General features: G+C 43.9%; 1 protein-coding gene across 3 annotated transcripts in view; it reads left to right on the plus strand.

Annotated features, from left to right (window-relative positions):
* MYO10 (myosin X) overlaps positions 1-24,429 on the plus strand; it is a 192,998-nt gene that overhangs the window by 113,998 nt on the left and 54,571 nt on the right. For all 3 annotated transcript variants that reach the window (XM_036020249.1, XM_028530975.2, XM_028530966.2), the window contains exons 10-19: positions 2,548-2,677; positions 4,005-4,123; positions 5,243-5,389; positions 5,555-5,655; positions 5,768-5,834; positions 6,365-6,457; positions 6,863-6,931; positions 7,122-7,204; positions 9,391-9,499; positions 11,248-11,328. In XM_036020249.1, the coding sequence (XP_035876142.1) occupies positions 2,548-2,677; positions 4,005-4,123; positions 5,243-5,389; positions 5,555-5,655; positions 5,768-5,834; positions 6,365-6,457; positions 6,863-6,931; positions 7,122-7,204; positions 9,391-9,499; positions 11,248-11,328 (999 nt within the window). The remainder of the gene's footprint in view (positions 1-2,547; positions 2,678-4,004; positions 4,124-5,242; positions 5,390-5,554; positions 5,656-5,767; positions 5,835-6,364; positions 6,458-6,862; positions 6,932-7,121; positions 7,205-9,390; positions 9,500-11,247; positions 11,329-24,429) is intronic.

Genomic DNA, 24,429 nt, shown 5'->3' on the forward strand with positions numbered 1-24,429 from the left:
AGCATACATTTTGATGAATTTTGAATTTAACACACCCATGTACCTACGACCACAATCAATGTAAAGGACAATTCTATACCCTGAGACTTTTTTGTGCCTTTACCCAGACAATCCCAGCTCCCCTGCCCCAGCCCTAAGGAAACCATGGAACTTTCTGTCACTGTATGTAGTACATAAATTTGTCCTTTCTAGAGTTTCATGTAAATGAAATCACACAGAATGCATTCTCCTGTGCCTGCCTTCTGTCACTCATCCACCTCCCTTATGAGACGATTCATTCCTTTTCATGGTGAGTGGTAGCCCATGGAGCAGAGAGAGCTTCGTTTATCTGTCACCCGCTAATGGTCGTGTTCATTGCTTAAAAGCATGTTAACAGTAGTGAAGGGCATGATAGAACGTAATGTTTATAAGCCTACTGACACTAACATACTTGTAATTTTGTAAATTTTCTTCCTATCCTGATTTTATTATAATTAAAAATATATAATGATGTTTGGTTTTTACATAAAGCAAAATATGCTTATGTTTCTATATCATGTGTAGAAGTTCCTTTGAAAACTATATACACTATCCTAACAACTTTATTTACTCTATTTGACTTGTCTAATTATAGGACAGTTAGAATTCTTTTTTCCTGAAAGTGTTAAGATAATATTGTAGTGAAATTTTACAAAACTTTATTTTGTTGCCATTTTCCTTGGGACAAATTTTCATCATTGAAGTTATAGGAGATCCCTTCCTTCCTTCCCTCCCTCCCTGCTTCCCTCCCTGCCTTCCTTCCTTCCTTCCTACGTCCTTGGAAAGTAATAGAGTTGGATCACTAATGAGTTCCTGAACTTTGGATTTGTTGGGCCTGTCTTTTAAGCTTCATTGTGCAACCCCAAGAAAGTTCCTTGACCTCTCTGAACATGGTAAGATTGTGTCCACATGTGGCCCAGCACAGTGCTGCCACTCTCTCTTGTTTTCCAAAAAGATTATACTCATTTATAGTACCAATGACCAGTACCTAAATATCTCAGTTTCACTGATTTTAGGTTAATCCTTCAGAAATCTTTTGCTAATTCAATAGAAAGCACCTCCAATTTTCTTTAATTTGTGCATGTTTCATTTCTATGAAGGAGAACATTTCTCTGTGGATTTGCGCTTCCTCTGTAAGAGGGGCCTATTTTATTTTTGTTGTTTGTGTATCTCCTAGTATAGCTCTTGCTCCTTCCCTTACATTTTTTTCTTTTAATACCGTTTCCCTGTCTGTTGTGTTTGTCCTTTGTTTCAACTTCATTGTTTTTTCCTTGTAAAGAAATTATATGTCTCACATTTAAAAATCTCCTGTTGTTTCCTTTTGTAGTTTCTATTGCTTCAAAGTGGTGCATGGTTTCCTTCTTCCCCGTCTCCTGTGGTCATGGCAGTGATTTAAAGTCCAAGTCCTCTTTGTGGGTCATTTTTAGCAGTGCCGTTACCAGTTCTGTCCTCGGTTGTTTGTATATGTGTGTGGGGGTGGGGTGCAGTTACTTCTCACGTGAATGTGGCTCCTGAATCACAATAGAAAATGAGCAGATCTTAGATATGATTCAGAAGAGCCCTGGATAAATTCAAGTTGTTTAGGTACTCATTGGGAGCAAAGTTCCTGTAGGTAGGTGCCTATTTATTTTTATTTTTCCCAGAACAGCATTATATTAAATTTCATTTACTATCCAGAGGACAAGATAAGAGCTTAAAACCCCTCTGGAGCAATGAAAACTAGAGATGTGGTGGATGCCCGGGGGTGGTAGCCCCAGGTTGAGTCATGTGCCAACAGTGTCTGTTATAAAAGGATCAGTAGACTCTCATCTGTAAAGTTCCTGACAGAATTGCATTCCACCTCCTGTGGTGCCTGCTGCATTTACCCATGAAGACAAGCCCCAGTGTTTATCAGGGAGGACTCGGATGAAGTCTTACATCCCCCAATTGTTCACTCCCCCCCCATATTTTATGTGTAAGAAAATGCATGTCCCATGATGCTTTGATATCTGTAGCAAAAAGTATTTCTCATCACCACTGTTTGTGTGACTCCCAGGTATGTCTTCTGTGGCATAACTTCTGCGCATGAGGCAGATACTGCATTTTTCGGACAATAGGACACACCTAGGTTTTAGAGGAGGAAAATAGGGGGAAAATTTTTTGAAGCAAAAAATGTGGTAAAATATTAATAACATAAATAACACAGTATTTCACCAATGTAAATGTAAACAGAACTCAACAGCAGCATTAACGACCATTATTCCTCCCAAATTTGCTGGGCCCCCCCAAAAGGTGCGTCTTATAGTCCAAAAAATACAGCCTTTGTTTTTATTTCATCGCTTGTTTTCTCCCTCAGCATTCCACAGTTCTCAACGTCATGATGTTTTACATCTACCTGCGTAAAGTTTATCATTTAAAAGTGGTCATGCACCTAGTTTTTGACTTTCAGAACAATACCTAATAATTTTATTGAGTAACGAGCATCTTTTTTTCCTTTTCTTTAGCATGAAAAAGCAACATAAAAAGTTAAACACATTAATTTTCTTCCAGACGGCAATGGATGTAATGCAGTTTAGCAAGGAAGAAGTTCGGGAGGTTCTGAGGTTGCTCGCAGGCATATTACATCTTGGGAACATAGAGTTCATCACCGCTGGGGGCGCGCAGGTCTCCTTCAAAACGGGTGAGAGTGTCCCTCCTCCTGCTCCTCCTCCTTCCTTTCTTCCTCGGCTTTTTCCTCATAGGAAACTTAGAACTGAAATCTTCACTCTCTGGCCTTTACAGAACGCAATTCCTGGCTGCTGAAATAAAGAGCTACAGAACTTTGTGTCTGATGTGAACTGTCAGCTATTAAAGGGTCAAACATTTGAGATGTTATTGCAAAATGGGATGGTGGTTGTGTTCTGGTTCCTACTAAGGAAGAAGGAAAGGGGGCCGAATAAGAGGAAATGGAGTGACGGGGATGAGATGTAGGACACGTGCCACCGTAGACTTCCATAGTAACTGTGTGGTGGCACCGCGTCCCGTTAGGAGGGATAGTTTGCAAGCCCAGGTGCTCGGCGTGCAGCCTGGGGCTGCCTCAGGCTCTTTCCCCGCGTTGTGTATCCTCTCAGCACTGGCGGTGTGGCGCCAGTGAAGTGCCTCAGCAATGTGCTGCCAGGATCAAGTGAGTTAATGTGCACGGAGCAGTGTCAGTTGTTTTCCTGGAGTGGTTTCTGTATTTATTTTTAAACTGTTCTGATGGAAGCAATACAGGTGGGCGTGGAGGCTGGGGACTGGTAAAGCACAGAATGGCTCGGGAAGAGCCCAGTGCTGCAGGTCAGTAGTTTGCAAACGCCTCGCCCCGGCTCCTTGTGGTAATCTTAACATCGTGGAGAACCCCACAGAGCTTTAAAAAAAAAAGAGTTATATCTGTCGATGTTTGCAACATTAGGAATTAAAACTGACATTTAAAAATGACATTTAAAAATGTCATTCCAAAATAACTCTAATAAACCCATTGCATGTTAAAATATATTTTTATTTGACTTTTTAAAAAAATGAGTGCAAAGAGTAACATTATCTTATATTTTTGCAAATTTCTTTTAATATCTAATGTAACAGGACTATTGAGATATCTCAGGTCATGTAGCTGCTAGAAACCTTATCTGTATACTGGTCAGGGAATGAGAATAAAAAAGCAAATAACACCTTAATGTTATTATTATTGAACATAGTTGACTCTACAAACAAACCCCTCTGACAGGGTCTTGGGAGCTCCCCTCCTCTGGGGGTCTCTGGACTATACTTGGTCTCAGCACCAGGTTCTTTGCTACTAACCTAGGACTCCATGAAAGGGTGGGTTAGCTTACCAATAATATCTGTGTCCCACAGACGGTGCCTGAGGGACTAGGTGAGGTTTTTGCTTTCGTGGGTTGCTTGTGTGTGTTCAGTTTGGAAGCCATTTGGGGTCCCATGGCCCGTTCCTTCCCAGACTGGGAATCCACGTTCACCTTGTTCTTCATTTCCAGCCCTGGGCAGGTCTGCAGAGTTACTTGGGCTGGACCCAACGCAGCTCACGGACGCTCTGACCCAGAGGTCAATGTTCCTCAGGGGAGAAGAGATCCTCACGCCTCTCAGCGTTCAACAGGTACATGTGCCTCGCTGTCCGAGCTCGTTTTAAACAACACTCCTGGGGTTTCAGATCCATGGCTTGGGTTCAAATAAGTAACAGAGGCAAACCATTCAGATGAGCTTGGTTCACGATCAAAATAAAGATATCCACACTGAGGGGAATAAGGTTGTTGAATTGTGTATAAGAGACGGTGTAGTGGATCTACTAGGAGGGCTGGGCCTGGTGCAGGTGGCCTGTGTTCGAGTCCCGACTCTCTCACCTTTACTGTCTGTTCTTGGGGAGCGTGTTGGCTGTGCCCAGCTGGGCCCTCAGGAAGACAAGGATCGTTGTCATATCCAATTCAGAGGGTCCTTGTAAGGCTCATAATAAAAACTGCAAACTAAGTACTCAACAACTAGCAGAGAATAAGAACCAAGCAAATATTAACTAAAGTACGTTGTATCACTTATTTTTGCCACTGCTACTGCCTTGGGCCAGGTATGTGCTGTAGCCCACATCATGCCTGTTTCTTGATGAGATAAGTAAAGAATGCTAACCATATCTCATGAAGAAAACTTTCGTGTGTACAAAGTAAAATAGGAGAAGATAAAAATGGAAAAAAACTCAGTATTTTTTTAAAGATTTTATTTATTTATTTTTAGAGAGGGAAGGCAGGGAGAAAGAGAGAGAGAGAGATACATCAATGTGTGGTTTCTGGGGGTCATGGCCTGCAACCCAGGCATGTGCACTGACTGGGAATCGAACCTGCGATGCTTTGGTTCGCAGCCTGCGCTCAATCTGCCGAGCTACGCCAGACAGGGCGAAAAAAACTCAGTCTTAATTATTGTTTTAAACCCAATATATATCACTCAGATTCTTACCTGTGACTCTGCATGTGACATTGACTTTGGAACCTGACATTTAAAGGCATTCTTGGCGAATCCTACTGTACAATAATTAAGCAAGCTCCAGTTTATCCTTTCTTTCAAGTCTGTGTTGTCCTAGATGGAATTGACTTACTTGACATTGGGTCACAGGTGCTACCCCTGTTTAGCACATCTCCCCCAAGGACTCCCGAGTGGGATGGGGTGGACTTGCTGGCCTGGGCTGTCCCTGGTCCACTGTAAATGGTGACCACATCTCCTGTCCCCTCAGGCAGTAGACAGCAGGGACTCCCTAGCCATGGCACTTTATGCTCGCTGCTTCGAATGGGTGATCAAGAAGATCAACAGCAGGATCAAAGGCAAAGATGACTTTAAATCTATTGGCATTCTTGACATCTTCGGATTCGAAAACTTTGAGGTATGCTTCCCACCTGAAGGATGCGTGAATTCTTTTCTGTCCACTTTTGGCTGCTCTTCAACAACGTTTTTGTAACAAACACTGATATTTCTCTCCGCAGATTTTTTTCCATCTTTATGTGTAATAGAACACTAAAGATACATTTCAAATGGTTTCTTCCCTTAGGTTAATCACTTTGAACAGTTCAATATAAACTATGCAAATGAGAAACTTCAGGAATATTTCAACAAGCATATTTTTTCTTTGGAACAACTAGAATATAGCAGGTGAGCACTCAGGGGATTCAATTTAATTTTTTTTTGTAAAAATCAGCCACTACATTAGACGGTTTTAAAGCTACAAGTTACTGTGACTAGGCCCTGTTTAATCTTTCCGCAGGGAAGGATTAGTGTGGGAAGATATTGACTGGATAGACAATGGAGAATGCCTGGACTTGATCGAGAAGGTAATATATTGTTGAAGAGTTGCTTCAGTCCCCAGGGTGTCCAGCTGGGCTGATTCATATTTATGGGAACGAAGGAGCTTGTGTGAACACGCACATCAAAGATGTGAATGTTTTGAACACAGTGGACCATTTGGAAGCATAAATGTAAATGTGCAAGGTTGAATTTAAATACTTGGCTGCTTCAAGACTATTGTCTCATAGAACTCAAAATTTTAGAATCAGCAGTGTTCAAATCCACTTCACTTCTATTTTAAGTCAACATGGAAAGCTTCGCCAGTACCAATAGCACACTGGCCAACTGAAAAAGTTTTGTCCATGAACTTGTGGCGGGCTCAGTTTTTTTTTTCTTATGCCCATGTAGAATTTAAATTTATTAGATTTCTTTATTATTTGGAATTTTTCCAGTCTAAGAAATTACCATGCTTTTTTCTTTTAACCACTTACTTGGTAGAGAGGAAAAGAGCTCTAAAACATTTTGAAGCACTCATTCAACTTTTAATTCATTTAACCCTTTTTTCCCCCTCTTCTAGAAACTTGGCCTCCTAGCCCTCATCAACGAAGAAAGCCATTTTCCCCAAGCCACAGACAGCACCTTATTGGAGAAACTACACAATCAGCATGCTGTATGTCAAGACCTTCGAATTTTTCATTATGTCGGGATAGCAAATCCACAGATTAAGATTACATATGAGATCATTTCAGTGCTGTGGGCCCCACTGTGCTTCCCACCTTTATTTATTCTTTTCTCAAACCAATGGAGCTCTTCCTGGATTGCTAGAACTAAATTAACACAAGCCAAAGAGATAGATTTGTCAGAATATTCCCACGTTTTGTTTATGAGTACAGAATTCTGTATTTTTAACCTACTGTAATGGCAGACAAGAGGGGCATGGCTGTCCGTGAGTGTATAATCTGCTGTGTATGATACACCACTGGTTCTGAAACTCTTTTCACTGTTGCTAGTTTTCTCTGGAAGTCAGTGGAAATCAGTTAGTAAACGTAGGCCTTGGTATTTGTTTTTTTATTAGAACAACCACTTCTACGTGAAGCCCAGAGTTGCAGTCAACAATTTTGGAGTGAAGCACTACGCTGGAGAGGTAACTTCTTAATTAAGCTCCTATTGACATTTGCCCATTGGGTATGTAGAGAAAGAGTAATTTCGGAAACCAACCATAACTAGATTGAAATGACTTATTTTCATTGTCTGTCTTTAACGGGAGATACTTAGGAGTTCAGATGACTCTTTTGATCAGTTCCACCTTCTCGCATTTATTTTTTTTAAACCAGGTGCAGTATGATGTCCGGGGCATCTTGGAGAAGAACAGAGACACCTTTAGAGATGATCTTCTCAACCTGCTAAGGGAAAGCCGGTATGTCGGTCTCTTCCCTGAGATATCATGAGCAATCCAAGTAATATTTATGCAAATGCTTTTAATTCACAAATATAGAAAAAAAATAATAGGAAGCAACTTAATCTGTTCTCTTCTTCCCTGGGCAATATTTCATCAATAAAATGACCGAGAGAGAAAATATGCAAATAGCAGTGACTGCCTTTAATGAGGTGCTATAAAACAGCAAATCCATGAGTCAGATACCATTGTTAATCCTGTTATGCAGACGAGGAAACTTGGAGACTTGAAGCAGTTAGGTGGCTGGCGTGAGATCCCACCAGTGTTGACCTGGCGTGCTTGGCTCAAGGACCTGAGGTCTTACTCAGACGACCCACATTGTCCACGACAAGCTAAGAGCTGTGGTTAAATTGATTTCAGCCCTGGGTTTGCAGGACCCCTCTGTCTCGAATTAGTGTGGAGACTGTCAAAAAAAAAAATAGGTAAAATTCAGCTAAAATTAAAAAATTTAGTGCACATTCATTTATTCATTTATGAACTGTAAATTCAAATCATTAAATCAATTGTTGATGAGTTTAACCATTTGTATATATTAAGCCAGGAGGCTTTGTGAGGGGAACAGAAGGGGGGGAAATAACCTTGTGTTAAAGGTGTCAATATCTACGTCAGATCCAGAGTGAATCTATAACAGAAATAAATGTTTCATATCTAAGGAAGGAAAGTAGCACGATTATTTAAAAGTCGTAATACTTGTTGGAATGTCCAGGCCAGGTGGCTGCCCGGTCTCTGGCGCAGCTGTTAGCTGCGGGGCAAGGAGCCCGTCTGAAGCGTCAGCTTAGAAGCTCAGCATCGGCGTGTCCGGTCCTCAGACGAACACTTTAGGTCTCCTCCCCGAAGATTCCCTCTTATCATGTTGTCAGCCATCTGTATGTTCACATGAGGTTTTAGGCCTGTGAAAATGGCAGTGTTTTAAAAATACCATTGCGTGTTGTCTGTCACAGCAGTTTCTTAGGTACCAGATCTAGAGTGATGCATTTCAGTCAAACAGGGTCTTGGTGTTAAATAGAAGCGTTTTGTTGGTCTGAGGCTCACAGGCCAGGAGGTCAGCGTCACACGTACACTTTTCCCTGACTGGGCTAAAGAACGCCCTGGTTCAGCCCCAGGTTTCTGTCTGCAGCCTGAGGGACTTGGGCCATTTGTTCACTCAGCTGGCTCACCTTTGACATCTGTGACATTTTAATGGAACCAAGGCTTTTCTCCACAGTGTCCAAAGTACTGTCGGGGAACTTCAAAGAGTGGGTGTGAACTAGCACCCCGGAACAAAACTGAACAAGGGTCGGGGCACAGTGGGCAGTGACAGGGGAAGCGCTGGCATTGCCACCCTGGGAGGTGCAGCTGCCCAGACGTTGCCCCCACCTTTCCTGGGCTCAGTGAAGCCACTAAACTTCCCCCCACTTTACAACTAATAATGTCTTCTGCGCAAGGAAGATAAAAAGTTATTGAGAAGCCATTTACTTTATTAGCAGGGGCCATGAACTCTGTGCAACTTTTCAGTAATAGTAACAACCACGGGGTCAGTACCTACCATGTGCCGGGCACCTGCTCAGCCTTTTGTGTACATTTTCTCATTTCATTCTCACCCCCGAGTCATGGGATAAATTCTAAAATTACCCCCATTTTTTGGATGGAAATGCTGAGGCCCAGAGAGAAGCAAGCATCCTGCCCTAGCCACACAGCTCGGAAGCAGCGGAGGCAGGCTTTCAACCCCAATCTGCCTCACTCCGGAGTTAGCACCTTCCCATCTGTTGAGTGGTTGGACGTTGCAACACTGGGAGATGAGCAGAGCAAACACGTCCCCTCTGTAGCCAGGGAAACCAAGGCTGCGGGAGCTTAGGGGCTGCTCTGGGGAGCACGGCGCTCCTCACTGGCATGCCACCCTGGGTCACCCATCACTTGCATCACAATCTACATCTCTTCTGCAAGACTCCAGTGCTTCGAAGGTGGCTACTGTTTTTTGTTGGGTTTTTTTTTTTTTTCAATGTCTAACACTTTTGGCAGAGGTTGGTTTTAAATCTCTGGAAGCTGTCTTAGTTCTTCCACGCTTCCATGTGTTACTGTCAGTGGGAAAAACGAGTTATAGTTACAGTAATTCAGCCCCTGCTAATTGGTGTGTGCCCCTCACAGTCCTCTGCTCTTTGCTGTCACAGATTCGACTTCATCTATGACCTCTTTGAACACGTCTCAAGCCGCAATAACCAGGACACTTTGAAATGTGGAAGCAAGCACCGGCGGCCCACAGTCAGCTCCCAGTTCAAGGTTAGTCTGCACTGCTGGCCTTGATGGGACCGTAATTTTTTGTGATTTAAGAATTGAAAATAGGAATTAGGAACAAGAGCTCCATGAGTATGTGTTTTTCTTTTATATCATTCTTTAAAACAGAAATAAAATACACTTCCTTCTGTTTTAGAGATAAAATATACTTTTTTCCTGAGCCAGATGAGAACATGTAGATTTATGTTGTTGTTAAAAAATAAATAGGTACTTATTCTAAGTATATGGAATAGCAGTTCTTAAGAATTACCATGTGGGATTACTCTGGTTTGTATAAAGATGATCATGTGTAAATAGTGTACATTTTTTCCAATGTCTGGATTTTTGTGTTTTTCTCAGGAATATTTATGATATTACGAGTAGGAATAATAACCAAGTGCATGTTTAAATAACATTAGCATTGGCCTGACTGGTGTTGTTCAGTTGGTGGAACATCATTCCGCAAAGCGAAATTCAGTCACCCGTTCGATTCCCGGTCAGGGCACAGGCCTGGGTAGCAGGTTTGGTCCCTGGTCCGGGCGCATGTGGAAGGCAACCAATTTGTTTCTCTCTCACATCGATGTTTCTCTCCCTCTCTTTCTTCCTCCCTTCCCCTCTCTCTAAAAATAAATAAACAAAATCTTTTAAAAAAACAAGTTAAAATTCTGATTTCAAAGAAAGCATTTAAAAATTATGAAATCTGTGGCCCTGGCTGAGTGGCTCAGTTGGTTGGGGCATTGTCCTGTACACCAAAAGGTTGCGGTTCAATCCCCCATCAGGGCGTGTTAGGGAGGCAACTGATCAATCTTTCTCTCTCACACTGATGTTACTCTCTCTTTCTGTCTCTCCTTCCCCTCCCCTCCCCTGCCTCCCCTCCCCTGCCTCCCTCCCTCTCCTTCTTCCTCTCTCTCTCCCCCACTGTCTCCCTTAAATCAATAAACATATCTTTGGGTAAGGATTTTTAAACAACTATGAAATTTGTGACAGTTGAATATTTCAGCTTGAAACTTGAGGCAGTTGCACTTTTTAATGTTTAATGAAATTGGGAAATCTTTTTAAGGTGATATGGGTATGGTTATCTATATATATTTTAAAGTGATTACCCTTTAATAGTACATATCGAAATGCTGAGGGGTGAAATAATACAATGTCTCAGATTGGCTTTCCTATAAGGGGCAGGCGTAGTATGTACCAAGACAGGGATCAGATGAAATGAGATTAGCCATGAACTGAAGCTGATGATGAGTATTCATTACATGCTGTCTGCTTTGGCAAATGTTAAAAAGTCACAATTTAAAAAAAAAAAAAAAACTAAAAAAAAGAAAAGAAAGCAGTATTACAGAAGATTGATCTTCCTGGAGGCTGGAGGTGAGAGTGGAGGCAGTGGGTTGAGACCAGTGAGGTGCGGGGAGAGGCTGGCGTTCTGATGGCCATGCTGAGTCCAGTGGGGAGTGCGTGCCTCTCAGGTTTTCTCTGCCAGCCATCGAAATATTCCACGCTTTTTTGCTGCTTAATAGGATAGTTTTTTTTAATGGTACTATTTTAAAGAAGTGACAGATGAATTTCAGTGACAGTGGATTGTAATACTTGGACTTTATTTTATATTAGAATGATAGCATTACAAATAAAAACTATTATTCCTATGATTTATATTTTTTGAAGTTTGTTTCTGACAAGTGCCAAAGGTGCTGAGAAATGTGAGGAACGACATACTAAAAGCCCGCATCACCATATGCGTGTTCTCTTTCTGTCAGGACTCCCTGCATTCCTTGATGGCAACGCTGAGCTCCTCTAATCCTTTCTTTGTCCGCTGTGTCAAGCCAAACATGCAGAAGGTAAGATTTGGGACAGTTCTAGAATGAGACCCCGATTTTAAGGACACTGCCTCTGAGGATGACTGGTTACCCTCAGGTTTGGTCTGTCCAAAGTCCTCTCCTTGTCGATGGTTGGAGGTGCATATGGCGTTATTATAACCTCACGTTACAAGACGGAAAAACTGCCTTTGTCTCTTGTTGGGCCTGTTTGTCTGCTTTTGAGTGATGCCGTTAAGCTTTAGAGAAATGGAGTTGAAAAGAAATATTGTAGAGATGTACTTTTTTTTTAAGCATTTGATGTGAAATTCTTGGGCAAGTTTCTGTTTTACAAGAAGTTGTTGGTAGGTTTTTTGTGGTTGATGTTCCTATTTATTTCATGCTGCCTTGAGGTTAAATGGGATGAAGAGCCCATATTCTGTATTTTAAGGACTTCAGGTGGTCGTAACTGATTGCCAGATTCCTGAGAGGTTGTCCTCATGAGTTTTCAGGTTTAAGCTCCAAGATTTTAGCTTTTGAGTGGCATGTTCTGATCAGAATAATGTGAATTTTAAAAGAAAAAAATTTATGCAAAGAAATTTAGTGTGAGAAGTAGATGCAGTTGCTGAGTCCAAAACTAAACTGGGCAATCTGCCTTTTTTAAAAAAATGGACATTATCTTCATTTGGCAAATGTCAGCCCTTAGAAACCCCCGGGAAAACAGGAACACCCTCACCAGAGAGTCATGTCGAAGGCCCCCTCCAGTTGAAAAACTGATGCCATCCTCCTAAGGCCCAAGAAGAGGAGTCTGACGTGAACTGTGTCCCGTGGAACTCGGTTACTGTCTGATAGTCCGGGGGAGGCTCCGTCTTGCTTTTCATATTGTTTACTCACTACTGTCTTGACTTAATGTTACCGTGATTCCCGATTTACAGTTTAAAGATGTTTACTTACAAAAACCACAGTGTTGAATTCTCTGCCTTCTCGGAAGGCAGAAATGCATATTCTCTCTAATGAAGAACAACCTGTTTAGTTTGTTACCTTCCTGGGAGGTATGATGGCGAGAACTCGGCACACCTGTGGCATAAAGGTCATTGAGACTGGTCATATATAGAAGATCTGTGATGACTTCACTGAGCGTGCACTTGTGGTAGTTTACATAGTAACTCATCTTTTCATTTTTCAAATTCATGTTCAGATGTTTTATGTTGCCACAAAAATGACAATATAAGCAGTACATAGCTTTTTTGACATTTTGTAGGAAATTAATAGTCAAGGCATAACCATGTACTATGTTAGCTGGTTTATGTTTCACTGTATAACCCCCATGGGCAGTGTGTACAAGACCGTATAAATGGGCTTTGCATTTGGAGTCTACATTCACAGGAGCTGCTTAACGCCTGTCAGTGTTTCTTTTCTGTTTTGTTTTGTTTTATAATGTGATAATACCGCACTTCATCCTTAAACATGCACGTGCTTTCCAGTGTGAGGTCTTGGAGGTTGGGATGGATTTGCAGCTTTTGGCAAGCCCTAGTTGCATGGGAGCTCCTTGTCTCTCCTGGCAGCATGGAACACAGTCGAGCAGTGTTCCAGCCGTCGGCACCCTGGATTCCATGAAATGGGGACCTGCTGTCTCTGCATCATTATAAGGCTAGAAATTCCGCTACACTGTGATAGCTCTGGAAAGTAGGTCCTCTTGAAAACAACTCAGCAGCCAGAATAGTGAAGAAATCACTTTCTCTTTGATGTTTATTTTTCCTTGCTGGCATTTGATTGTGCCCAATGTCTTTCACTTTGCATTTTGAAAAATGATCCAGCCCAAGCTCGCCTCTCCATTTGTGCCGGCTGGCAACCTTTTCTTCTCCTGACCGGGGCAGACAGTGACTCGTAGCACACCGAGAGGTGGGCCGTAAAGACTTTGACAGAAATATCTTGGTAACATTTTAAAGACACCTGGACAGTAAAGGCACAGACACAAGAGCTAACTTGTCTGAGGCGGTAGATGTAGGTGGGATTTTCAAGTGTGGAGATGTTAATTAGAATTTGGAGATATTAAATTATGACTCGTTCCGCCTTCCTTTGGTAGCACTGAACATATTGGAGTGTTACTAGTGATGATGTTACAGGACACGGATGTAAACAGCCCCCACTGGGAGTTTCTTATGAGTACTCCTTTGTCCAAAGATAGATGCTGCTAGAAATTCCACAGGGGAAATGCTGCCTCCCTTCAGCCCAGAGGTGGGGAAGGTGTGAGTCCAGCGCCGAAGGAGAAGACCCTCTCCTGTCACTGTGTATGAGGTATTTTGTGCATCGTTCTAGAACCTGGATCACAGGTTTTGGCAGATTCTCTGGGGGGTTTTTTTTGTTCATTTTTCTGGCAGTTCTGTGAACAGAAGGGTAAGAACAGCTGCTCCAAAGTTGGAGGCCTAGAGAACTGTGGCCTTAGTAAAAGCGAAGGAAGTAGCTGCCCTGCGCCTTTAGGAGCATGTCCGGCATGCCCGAGGCTCCTGGCGAGCGAGCACGCCCAGCGCGGGCCCCAGGCTGTCGGGACAGGCCGCCTCCCCTTCCGGGCAAGCGTGTGAAGCCCAGATCGGGCACTGGGGCCTCTGGGGCCTCAAGCATCCAGATCTCCTTAGTGTGGGAGTACTGCGGGGGCTTTGTTTCGGAAGCAGGTGTATGGAGGGAGAATGTAACTGAAATGCTGGAACAATTATGTCTTCAAGTATAGTAATATGTGGACTTTTTTTTCCCAAACAACTTATAGCTAATATTGGGTGTTGTAAAACAGGCACTTTACCAGTGTCATAACTGGTACTAAGGTATAGAGTGAAATTGAAAAAAAAAAAACATACCTCTTGACATCGTTTTTTGTCTTAGCATGGACAGATACAACCTCCAATCAACTTAGAATGTTCAGTTTACAAAGAGCTGACTTCTCCATCAGACCATTTTTCGTTACTATTGTGGGCAGTTAGCTTTTATCTTTTGCATTTGCTTAGGCAATGGTAGTTTCTGCCCGAAAGTGTCCAAACCAAGCCCAGGAGGTTTCTGTGGGGAAGGGAACCTGCTTCGCCTCCTCAGGATTTCTCCCTGAGGGGATTCCAGGCTTGTGATCTTTCCCGGTCCCTCCATGCCTGGTATTTTAGCACCTAAATTCTGGTCAGAAAAGTCTGTCATTAACATTCTTCAGAAAAACCCCCGAGGAGGTGCAGGGCAGAATTAAAGAAGGGAACAGAAGATACGCATCAGGAAAACCTTCCCAGGTGTGAGAACTGGTTGTGTGAGTTCCCAGCCCCGCATGGAGGCCGGGCCCACTCCTCGCAGAGGGAGGCTGCCCGGGGACTGGCGGCCCCTCCTCCCTGTTCCTTCTGCAGGTTTGATGTGAGGGGCATGCAGGCTCCAGAAGGCACCCATCCTCGATTCCAGCAGCATCTAAAGATTCCATCGGGGCTTCTTCAGAAAGGCAGGACTTGAGGCACCTTGGATAGCCCTGGACTGGGAGCTGCTGGGGGAAGGCTTCTCAAAGAGGAGGCTACTTGAAATAGAGCGTATTTAAAAGAAGAGGGGAAGGGGGAGCACAGGGATGGCCCCGCCGAGGGGAGGCTGTAGTCCGGGCCCCAGAGGAGGGAAACTGGGAGGTTCCAGGGGTGGACTACAGGCGTATTTGCTGGAAAAGGGTGTCAGGGCAGAGGATGAAGCTGGGGACAATAGGTCTGGCCCTTGTATGAAGCACTGGACCTGTGTCCCTGTCCTGCCTGCTGTCGGTGTTACGTCAGACTAGGTCCCTCATTTGGACAGCCCCCTAGACAGCCGTGACCACACGTGAATTGAGAGCAATGTGCCTGTGTTGTGGAAACGTGAGCCACTTGTTTCCAGAGGCATCAAGACTTGGGGACTAGGTTACTGAACTGGCACATTTAATCCCCAGATTCAAACCTGTGTGACCCAGGTGCTGCCTGCCAGCATCGTCTAGGCTTTTTTTTTTTTCTTGCCTTTAACGAAGACCAAACATTTCTGTAAAAAGCTCTGATGGTAACGTGGTATGTGAACTACTTTGAATGTTTGTCCTATTTTATTCTTCATCTATCATTTTCTCATTTATTCATCTGATCTCTCCTTAGCCTGACTGAACTGTAATCCCGCAACCCTTCACATCTCGTTTTGGGCTCTGGTCTCTCTCCCCTCATCCAGTTTTCTGAGCAGTGTTCCGCAGACGTGAAGGACTGTGGCTGTACAGGTTGCAGGGCCTGCCTCGTGCATCTCCACTCCCTGCTGCCTGGCTCTGGGTTTCAGTAACTGTGGGGTCACATTGCAGGTAAAAGCCCGCTGGACTAGATGCCCATGGTGTATGAGTGCTTCACTTTGCCGAAGAGAAACTCTCATGCGCTGTCTGTAGTCCTTGTTGTCACACGTCCTGTTCTAGTTCATTTATTTTGTTTTTAGCATGCTTTTCACTTCTGGGCTATCTTTATTGGTGCAGTTGGAAGTTACTCGAGGGACATTTCTATAGGTAGGTATTAGGGTAATATTCTTAATATGAACCCACCTTTCTGTGTTAACATGTTACGTCTCCCTGTCTACCTCCCACAGCTGACTCCTCCTCAGCTGGTCTCCCTAGGGTACAGAGCCCTTTTGGAACAGCCAAGCACAGCACCAGAGGCTTATTTACAAACACTTCTTCCAGTTGGGGCTGGGACTTCAAACTTGACATCTAAATGGGTCACCTGGGGCCTTTGTTAGCTGCCATGATCGGGCAAGAAGGTCTGGAGTACGATCTGTCAGATAACAGAGGTTTAAATTGGAAGATTAAACATTGAGTTTTAGCCTTCAGATGGAACTTTCTGGAATTATACATCAGTCAGTCTAGGTGTTACCCATTAGCATATTTTATTGAATCTAAGACTCCCCATGATGGTAAAATGCACCATTACTTACATTTCACAGTGGAAGCAAGGCTCTGCCTGCTAAACCAGAGCAGGGCACCACACGCACTTCTTGACTGTTGCTTTGTGAAAAGTATGAAAGAGCCGTAAGGGCACGGGGGAAGGTCCCCTTTCCCTGATCTGGTTCTTTTGGCTGGCTGAATAATCAGTAAGAGGAGACAGGGTGACAAGAGAAAATAGAATCTCATCTCCTGTGCACAGAAACACCTGCCCCCCCCCCCCAACTTGAGAGAGTTGGAGATCCCACTGGCGGGGGGGGGGGGGGGGGGGGGGGCGCTGAGCTGGGGAAGGGGTGAGGTGCCTTGGGGGCCTGAGACAGGCATTGCAAGGTGATGAGCAGAGCAGACCTTTTCTAAGTAGAAGTTTGCCCTGCCCTATAGAGAGGTCAAAAGAAGTTTTCTCTGATAATTTTTTACTTGCAGAGCCTCTCATTTCATGTTCTTCTGGGTAGTTAAGATGGAGCACACAGGTTTCTCTTGGACCTGAAGCTGTCTGTGTCCCACTGAGGCACACCTGGGGGGGCGTGGCTTCTTCTGGACCCCCACGGTCATCCCTCCACCACAAATATTTGTTTTACTAGTAACACAGTTAACACCGTGCTACTCTGTTTCCAGACCTTACCGCACCTGAGGTATTTTATTAAAAAAAGCTATCCAGTGAATGAAACTGTAGTGTAATATGTTTTTTTAAAGATTTTATTTATTTTTAGAGAAAGGAAGGGAGAGAGAGAAGCATCGGTGTGTGGTTGCTTCTCGTATGCACCCTACTAGGGACCTGGCCCACACATAACCCAGGCACGGGCCCTGACTGGGAATTGAACTGGCAACCCTTTGGTTTACAGGCCAGTGCTCAATCCCCTGAGCTACAGCAGCCAGGGCTGCAGTAGGGCTCTAGTGTAATATTTTGATGATGCTTAAAGGACAGCTAGACTCAGTAGGAGCAGTGTGCCCAAGTTTGCAAAGATGGAACGAAACGCCGTGATGAAATTCACACCCCCAGGTATTGAATTATGTGGGAATGGCTGTTGGGATGTCAGCAAGTCAGAAACGCACCCCAGTTTCAGGCACACCAAGATGGGAACCTTTTTGCATTAGGAACTGATGAAACGTGTCTTCCTAAATAACACTCAGGGACAGAAGATTTACTCTTTCCTTATACTTAAACAGCCCTTGCAATTTTTTTAAAGCCCTTGCTATTTATGGAAAAGGTCTCACATGTACTGAAGGAGAAATCTGCATTCCTGCATCTCCCATTCACTGATTTTCATCTGGTCATTTATGATTAAAGCGAAATGTCGGATACACACTCATTCCAAAGAGCATGTGAAATACTTCTAAGTCCTGAATAAATAACGTGTTTCCTGGCTCTAGTAAACACCCTCCTGAGCAGAACTTCATCTCAGAACTTTTCTTCAGACATCAACACACGGTATTACAATGTCTCCAGGCTCTCGGGGCACCTGAGTTTTGCAGAGCTTCGTTGTCTTATTTATTGGCTGTGCTTGTCTCATTCGTGTGTATTTCTTCCATTCCTTTCCCTGTGACTGTTTCCCCAGGGCTCCCCTGCCCCCAGCGCCTCTCCCTCAGAGCGCTTGTGGGGTTACCTGCAGAACCTGGGTAATTACGTCCTTCATGCTCCACGCCCAAGGACACAGGTCGCTCTGCTCCACTCCCGCTGAGACAGGGGCATGACAAGGGGTCCTGGGTCACGCGTTAGGATACATCACTGTCCTGTGAGTGTGGGAACAGATGCGCAGGTGCAGAGGCCCATGAAGCAGCGGGGTGAAATAGAAATAGATCAAAGGTGTGCACCTGGGTTCTGTCCAGCCTCCTGTCACTCTGCAGTGCATGGCCTGGGATTGTGTCCTCCTCTCTCAGGTGTGTATAATGACAGTGCCTGCTTAGGGGAGCAGTTGTAAGTATTCAATCAGGTAGTGCAGCCAGCTGCATTTGACTATGAAATAATTCACTCCAGAATTACGTGTTTGAATGTGGACAGCGTGCCCACCAGTTTCACACCTCACTTCATCCTCACAGGTTTCAGCTCACAGGTTTCACCCTCAATTTCAGCTGAATCACAGAAAATCTTTCTAAGACTATTGCTGGACCTTTCCTTTTGGGGTTTACTTTTAAATCACACATCTTTGGCTGATTGTAGTTAGCTTGACCCCTTACCCAAGGATATGTTTATTGATTTTAGAGAGAGAGAAAGGTGGGAGGAGGGAAAGAGACATCTGTTGCCTCCTTCCCATACACACCCCTACTGGGGATGAAACCTGCAACCTAGGTATGTACTCTGGGAATTGAACCCACAACCTTTTCGTGTATGGAATGATGTTCCGAGTAACTGAGCCACCTAGCCAGGGCTTAGCTTTTTTTTTTCTTTTTCTTTTTAAGATTCCTTTAATCCTTACCGTTGTTATGAGATGAGAGAAATAGAGACATCGATTTGTCATTCCACTTATTTATGCACTTCTTGGTTGATTCTTGTATGTGCCCTGACGAGGGATCGAACCTGCAACTTTGGCCTATTGGGATGATGCGCTAACAAACTGAGCCTCCTGGCTAGGGCCTGGGCTTAACATCTTTATTCAAGTTTTTTAAATTAATAGACTTTATTTTAAAGAACATTTTTAAATTTACAGAATTTTTTAGCACAGAGTTCCTGTATCCCTCTTCCGTCCAACATGCACACAGAGTTTCTCCTATTATTAACATCTCAAATTAGTGTAATACCCTTGTTATCATTTCTGAGCCAGTATTAAAGCAGAGTGAACACTGAAGTTCACTGTGTCACACGGCCCTTTGATTTTTGACACATGCGTACCATCACAATGTGTCCAGACACCCGATGTTCATACTCTGTTCTCCAATAAGATGAACAATTTTTAAGTAACATTTTTGTAAGAGTAGGATGGTTTATGATTGTCTGGCCAAAGGTGAAACACTGAGAATGAAGTTTTATGGCATCCAATAAAATGTGAATGGTGCGCTTTTACATAGAAGAGACTGAATGGAAAAATGGGGAGGGCGAAAAGCATGGGGACCTGGGACTTTTCAGAACTCTCTGGATTATCAGCCCCGACACCCAGGCCATCTGACAGCTGTTTGAGATGGCCCCATGTCCTCTGCCTACTTACTGGAAAATGCCCACTTGGCATCCTGTAAGCTTCCATAATTCCGCCTGTCTTCTTCTGATTGCCACTCTTGTTGTCCGCTGTTCTGTTAACCGGAGCAACCATAGCCAGCATCTTTGACTTTTGAGAATATCACTTACAGGAGACGTGTAAAAAGGCAGTTCTACCTTTTCAGGGACTCTCAGTAAAGGAAGCATTAAAGCTACTATTCTTCTCCCCAAAGGAAACAATGCCGCTAAACCCCTCAGTGGTCACTTGAATCCTGTTTACTGAGTTGTCATAGCAACCATTCAGTAGTGCTATGTAAAGACCAGGATAAATAGCCATAAATGAAGCTCCACTCCAGGGAAAAGTGTTGTTCTCAGGGTAGACTTTCCTGCGTTACCATTGGCTTGATTTTGTCCTGGAGCTTTTTTTGGTTTGATTTAAGTAATAGGTCATCTTTTAAAATAAAGATTCTTTGGCCCTTCAACTGTCTTTGCACATTTGTTGGTGCAGAGAAGGTGATTGGTGTGCTCCCCCAGTCAAAAGTGTCTTCAGCAGTTGCAACCCCGCCAGCCTGGCGAGGCTGGCGTTCCTTTCAGTAGAATCAGGAATGAATTAAGCAAGCAGAGCCCAAAACCCCACATAAAAGACTGGGAACACCGGCCAGCCAAAGAAAGCCCGTTTTTGTGTCTGTGGGCTCAGAGGCTCCTAGTCCGCACTGCTAAGGATGCAGCCGTCGGCTGTGGACAGAAACTGAAGCGGGGACAAGAGACGCAAGGTAGGGGTTTTACTCGTCTTTGTGCTGCTTAAATTAAAAGTTGTGTGTACCGTGCCGGGAACACAATAGTGTAAAGTTTTGCAGAGAAATTTTGTAAGCCTTAGGAGAACAGGTTTTGCCATCTCTGTGAGCACCAGAAGCGTGTCTAGTTTCTAAACAAATGGATAAGTGCTGAATTTGCTTGCATGTACGCATTTGAACTACTGATGCTTTGTGAAAATTAAGGACATGTGCTTATCAGGTAAGGCATCGATTGTGCAGTTTGTTTTTGAGAAGGAATTCACCTCTTACAAGGAAAAGGTCATTTTTCATATTGGGGTGCAAGGGGAAATTGCAGGTGGTGGGTTCTTTTATTTCAAACGATTCCTCTTTACACGTTTATACACTCCCGTCGTGCAGTTATTCCTTGCCTTGTGCTTTTATGACTGAAGAAATCTGCTTACGAGAAACTCTCTTTTAAATTGTGTGACAAACTGGTTTCTGCACAAGTGTGGGGAGGGGGGAGATTCCTGGAGCTGCCTGGTCATCTGGTGAACGTGTTGTTTCACACGAGTTTGCACATGCTGGAATTTTGCAATCTGCCTGGAGAAACCTGATAAGGCACATTTTGTTGAGATTCCCTTATTCCCCGAAGTCGATGTCTCCAAAGAAAAGAACATAATAAAGAGAGACTGAAATGCTAATCTCTTCCTCTGGGGGACATATGAATGTGTTCATTTGATTTCTATTCAATTGCTAAAAGTGCCATTTAAGGGAGTAACAGTTTTAAACGTGAAGGTGGTCTTTCATATGAAATTGAGTCACATTTAAAAGAAACGAATAATAATGTGTCTGACTGCTACCTAACTCAGTCTGCTTTCATTGGGATAATCTGTAGTGCTGAGTGAAAACCGAATGTTAGAGTGCTTCGTGTTTACCATCAGTTTTTTTAAATGCTGAGAGTAATTAATTCGACATGAAATGAATAACCGTCATAAGAAAAAGGCTGAGGGTAAGTCATGGGAAAGTACCACATATTTCTTCCCCTCCCATAGAGTTTTCTCACCCGCATTTCTGTTTCAGTATTGGATCCCCAATCCCATAATCCCACTGTTACTTACAAAAGGGCTTGAGCCGTGGGCACACCCACTCTCCGCTGAGGAATATTTCATTCTCAGCTGAGTATCATGCGTGTTAAAGGGCACCTTCAGGACGACTGTGCAGTTAGAGACAGCACCCCAGCCTGCCCTGCCTGCTTACCTCCTGGGAGGTGCCGACTGCTAAAACGGGGTAAATGCCTGCTGCCGTGTCCGCCATGAGGACAGCCAGGGCCTTCTCACTGCACCCCTGTGGCTGTGGGTTTTACTTGGGCTGATCCTGATGAAATGAACTTGGTGAGCAGTGCCCAATCACGGCCCCGGGCCCAGCCCGTCCACCTGTCTTAGGCAGGCTGCTGTTTTGTTGCTGTTATTTTTGATCCCTGGTAGAAGTGGCCCTGTGTTGGCATTGCCACAGCCAACCCCTTTGCCTCCTTGAGGGGTGATTTTTGTTAGTGACTTCATTCTCAAAGCCACCCTGCTCGCCTAGCCACTTGACAAAGGTTTGATTCCAAAGGCAGCGTTCCCCTTGGTCACTCTGGAACAAAGCGCTGGCTTTGAGACTGTTCTCAGGCTCAGAGTCTAAGCTCCCTGGGTCTTCTATGAGCAGGGGGGCTGGTAGGGGGGCACCTGGGCACCTTTGCCCTCCTCTGAGGTTCATGCGTTGGCCTTTGGGCCCCGGGGGAGGAGGCCCTGTTCCTTCCTCAGGTCAGTTCTTTCTGGTACTCGAAAATATTACTGCAATAAATAGTAATAATAAAAACACCCACCAGACCTCCTGGGTGTTGCCTTTATCTCTCCCCAATAAATAGCAAGGTGGTAGTTGTTGATTATAAAATATTTGGAAAATTGGCAAAATATCAAAACTTCAAAATTACAATTACTTACAATTCCACCACCCAGAGACACCCTGTGTTTACATTGTGCTGTATATATGCATTTTTTCTTTCAATTTGGGTTGTAGTCTGTCTACCTTAATATTATAACTTACCTATTTAAAACTTACTCTATGTTAAAATATTCCAGTATTTTTTTCATGACTACAGAATTCTGCTAATAGCTATACTTTAAGTGAAATTTCTACTGTTGGATTAATTTCTTTGTTTTAAACAGTGTCACTTTTTATTCATGTGTATAAATGTCTGTACACATTCAAGACTGTTTCCTTAAGGTAAATTCTCAGAAGGGTATTTGCTCAGTCAGAGCATGCACATTATAACTTTGACATGGACATATATATGCACGTGGCCAAACTGCTCTTCAGTGAGGCAACAACAGACAGGACAAAGTGTTTGCAACCTGTATAGCAATGGATTTATAACCTTAATAAACAAAGAGCTCTAACAAATCAATAAGAAAATAAGCCCTGTTTTAGTAGGAAAAGGAGTGAAACATGTGAATGAGACGTTTCCAAATGGTGAAGTACAAATGGAAAATAATCTGACAGCCTCAGTGGTATCATCAAAGGGATAAAACTTAAAGTAGTGACATAACGTTGCCAATGTGAAGATTGAATGAGTTGTATGGTTTCGTGTTGCTTTTTAACAGCACTCGCCAGGGCCTGTGAATGGTTGAAGAATGACCATTAATGTGCTGTGCTGCTGGGAGCTTAGATGGCTGCAGCCTTTCCGAAGGGGAATTGCATTCTGCCCTCTTGTTTTCTTGCCTTCCTGGGACGGTATTCCATCCAATTTTTCTTTCTTGTGCTGTTGAGAGTTCCTTCTCCCAGGATCCCATCCCCTTGCTCACACTGTCTTTGCATGAAGTAGATCCAAATATTCTCATATAATATTTAATATACAACGTATGCATACATAAACGGGGGGGGGGGTGGGAGTGAATAGGCCTTCCCTTTGAACAGCCTTCTTTTCACTACTAAACTTTCCTTAAAAGAGCCCGTGCCCATTTTCTTGTTTCTGATGCTAACCCACCCAAACGGGCCTTTGCCTGTCTTGCTGAAGCTTCCAGGGGCCGGCTCCTGCGCCCTGCCCTCCTGATCTCCACCCCCAGGCCCGTGACATTAGCAGTCCCCGCCTCCTTCCTGGCACCTCTCCCAGGAGCCTCTCTCCCTCCCCCTCTCTCTCTTGACTGGCTCCCTGGATGGAGGCATGGCCTCAGGGTTCTTCCCTCCCCGGCCGGTTTCTGAAGGAATGCTCACTGCTGTCCTCCCGCCCTCAGCCTAGGTGAGTACCGGTCCACTGTGGTTTTCCACCCCGCAACCCTTCTCTCAGCTGTGGCCTGGTGGTCTGATTTTGTAGCCTACTTTTTTCCTAGTTCTCTGAAGTTTCTAGTTCTGTGCTGGTCTGCATCTCCTGGCCAGCACTTCAAATTGAAATGTGTTTATAATTGCTTTGTATTCTTGGTTTTCCCCATTTCAGCATTTTCTTATTTCTCGGGTGACAGTAGATTGTCTCAGCCTGGGCACCGCTGACGTTTTGGATGGGCCGGTTCTTTGCTGGAGGCACTGTCCTGTGCATTGTAGGATGCGGAGCAGCAGGCCACATGCCAGTAACAGTCCCCTCCCCCTCTCTGTCCCCAGACCTGGCCACATGTGCCCCAGGGGACAAAAATCTCTGGGTTAAGGCGTCACTGTGGATTGTTTCTTGCCGTTTTTTTTTTTTTCCTTGTCCTTTGCTCTCAATAAAAATGGCATCTATGTACAATTTAATTTTTATTATAGTGCTTGTTAGGGCTTTGAACCTTGTGTTATGTATGGTGAAAATAGAAAATTGCGTAGTAGTTAACATTTTCCAGATGCACTAAATCATTAAATTAAACATACATTATTTCTTTTCCTAGTAAGTAGTACTAGACATTTTTAATTGGGGCTGGGGGCGAGGGGGCGGGGGTGGGGGCTGGGCGCCCTCACTTACCATCAGCGCGCCCTGCAGGATTACGTAATTGCTCTGTGCTCTCCACTTTCTCAAATGAATGGCTGCCCTACTTTCAGCCACTCTGAAAGGACAAAACAGCTCATTAAAGGGTGCCAGATGCTTCATTTGTCAGTATTTCACTTAAAAGGGAATACTGTTTAGCTTTGGAATTACACTGTGGATATACTCAAAGTTTGCCTTAATGAAACGAAAGAAAAGTGTCCCTGTTAAAAATATTGTAGCATCTCTCCTCCCTCCCCCCACACACCCAGTGTTCCGTGCGCGTTATAATGGTGAAAACTTCACTAGCAACAAATGGTTTACATACTTTTTAGGGAAGCCTTTTAAAGTCTCT

The sequence above is a fragment of the Phyllostomus discolor genome, chromosome 3, assembly GCF_004126475.2.
Source record: "Phyllostomus discolor isolate MPI-MPIP mPhyDis1 chromosome 3, mPhyDis1.pri.v3, whole genome shotgun sequence".
NCBI lineage: Eukaryota > Metazoa > Chordata > Mammalia > Chiroptera > Phyllostomidae > Phyllostomus > Phyllostomus discolor.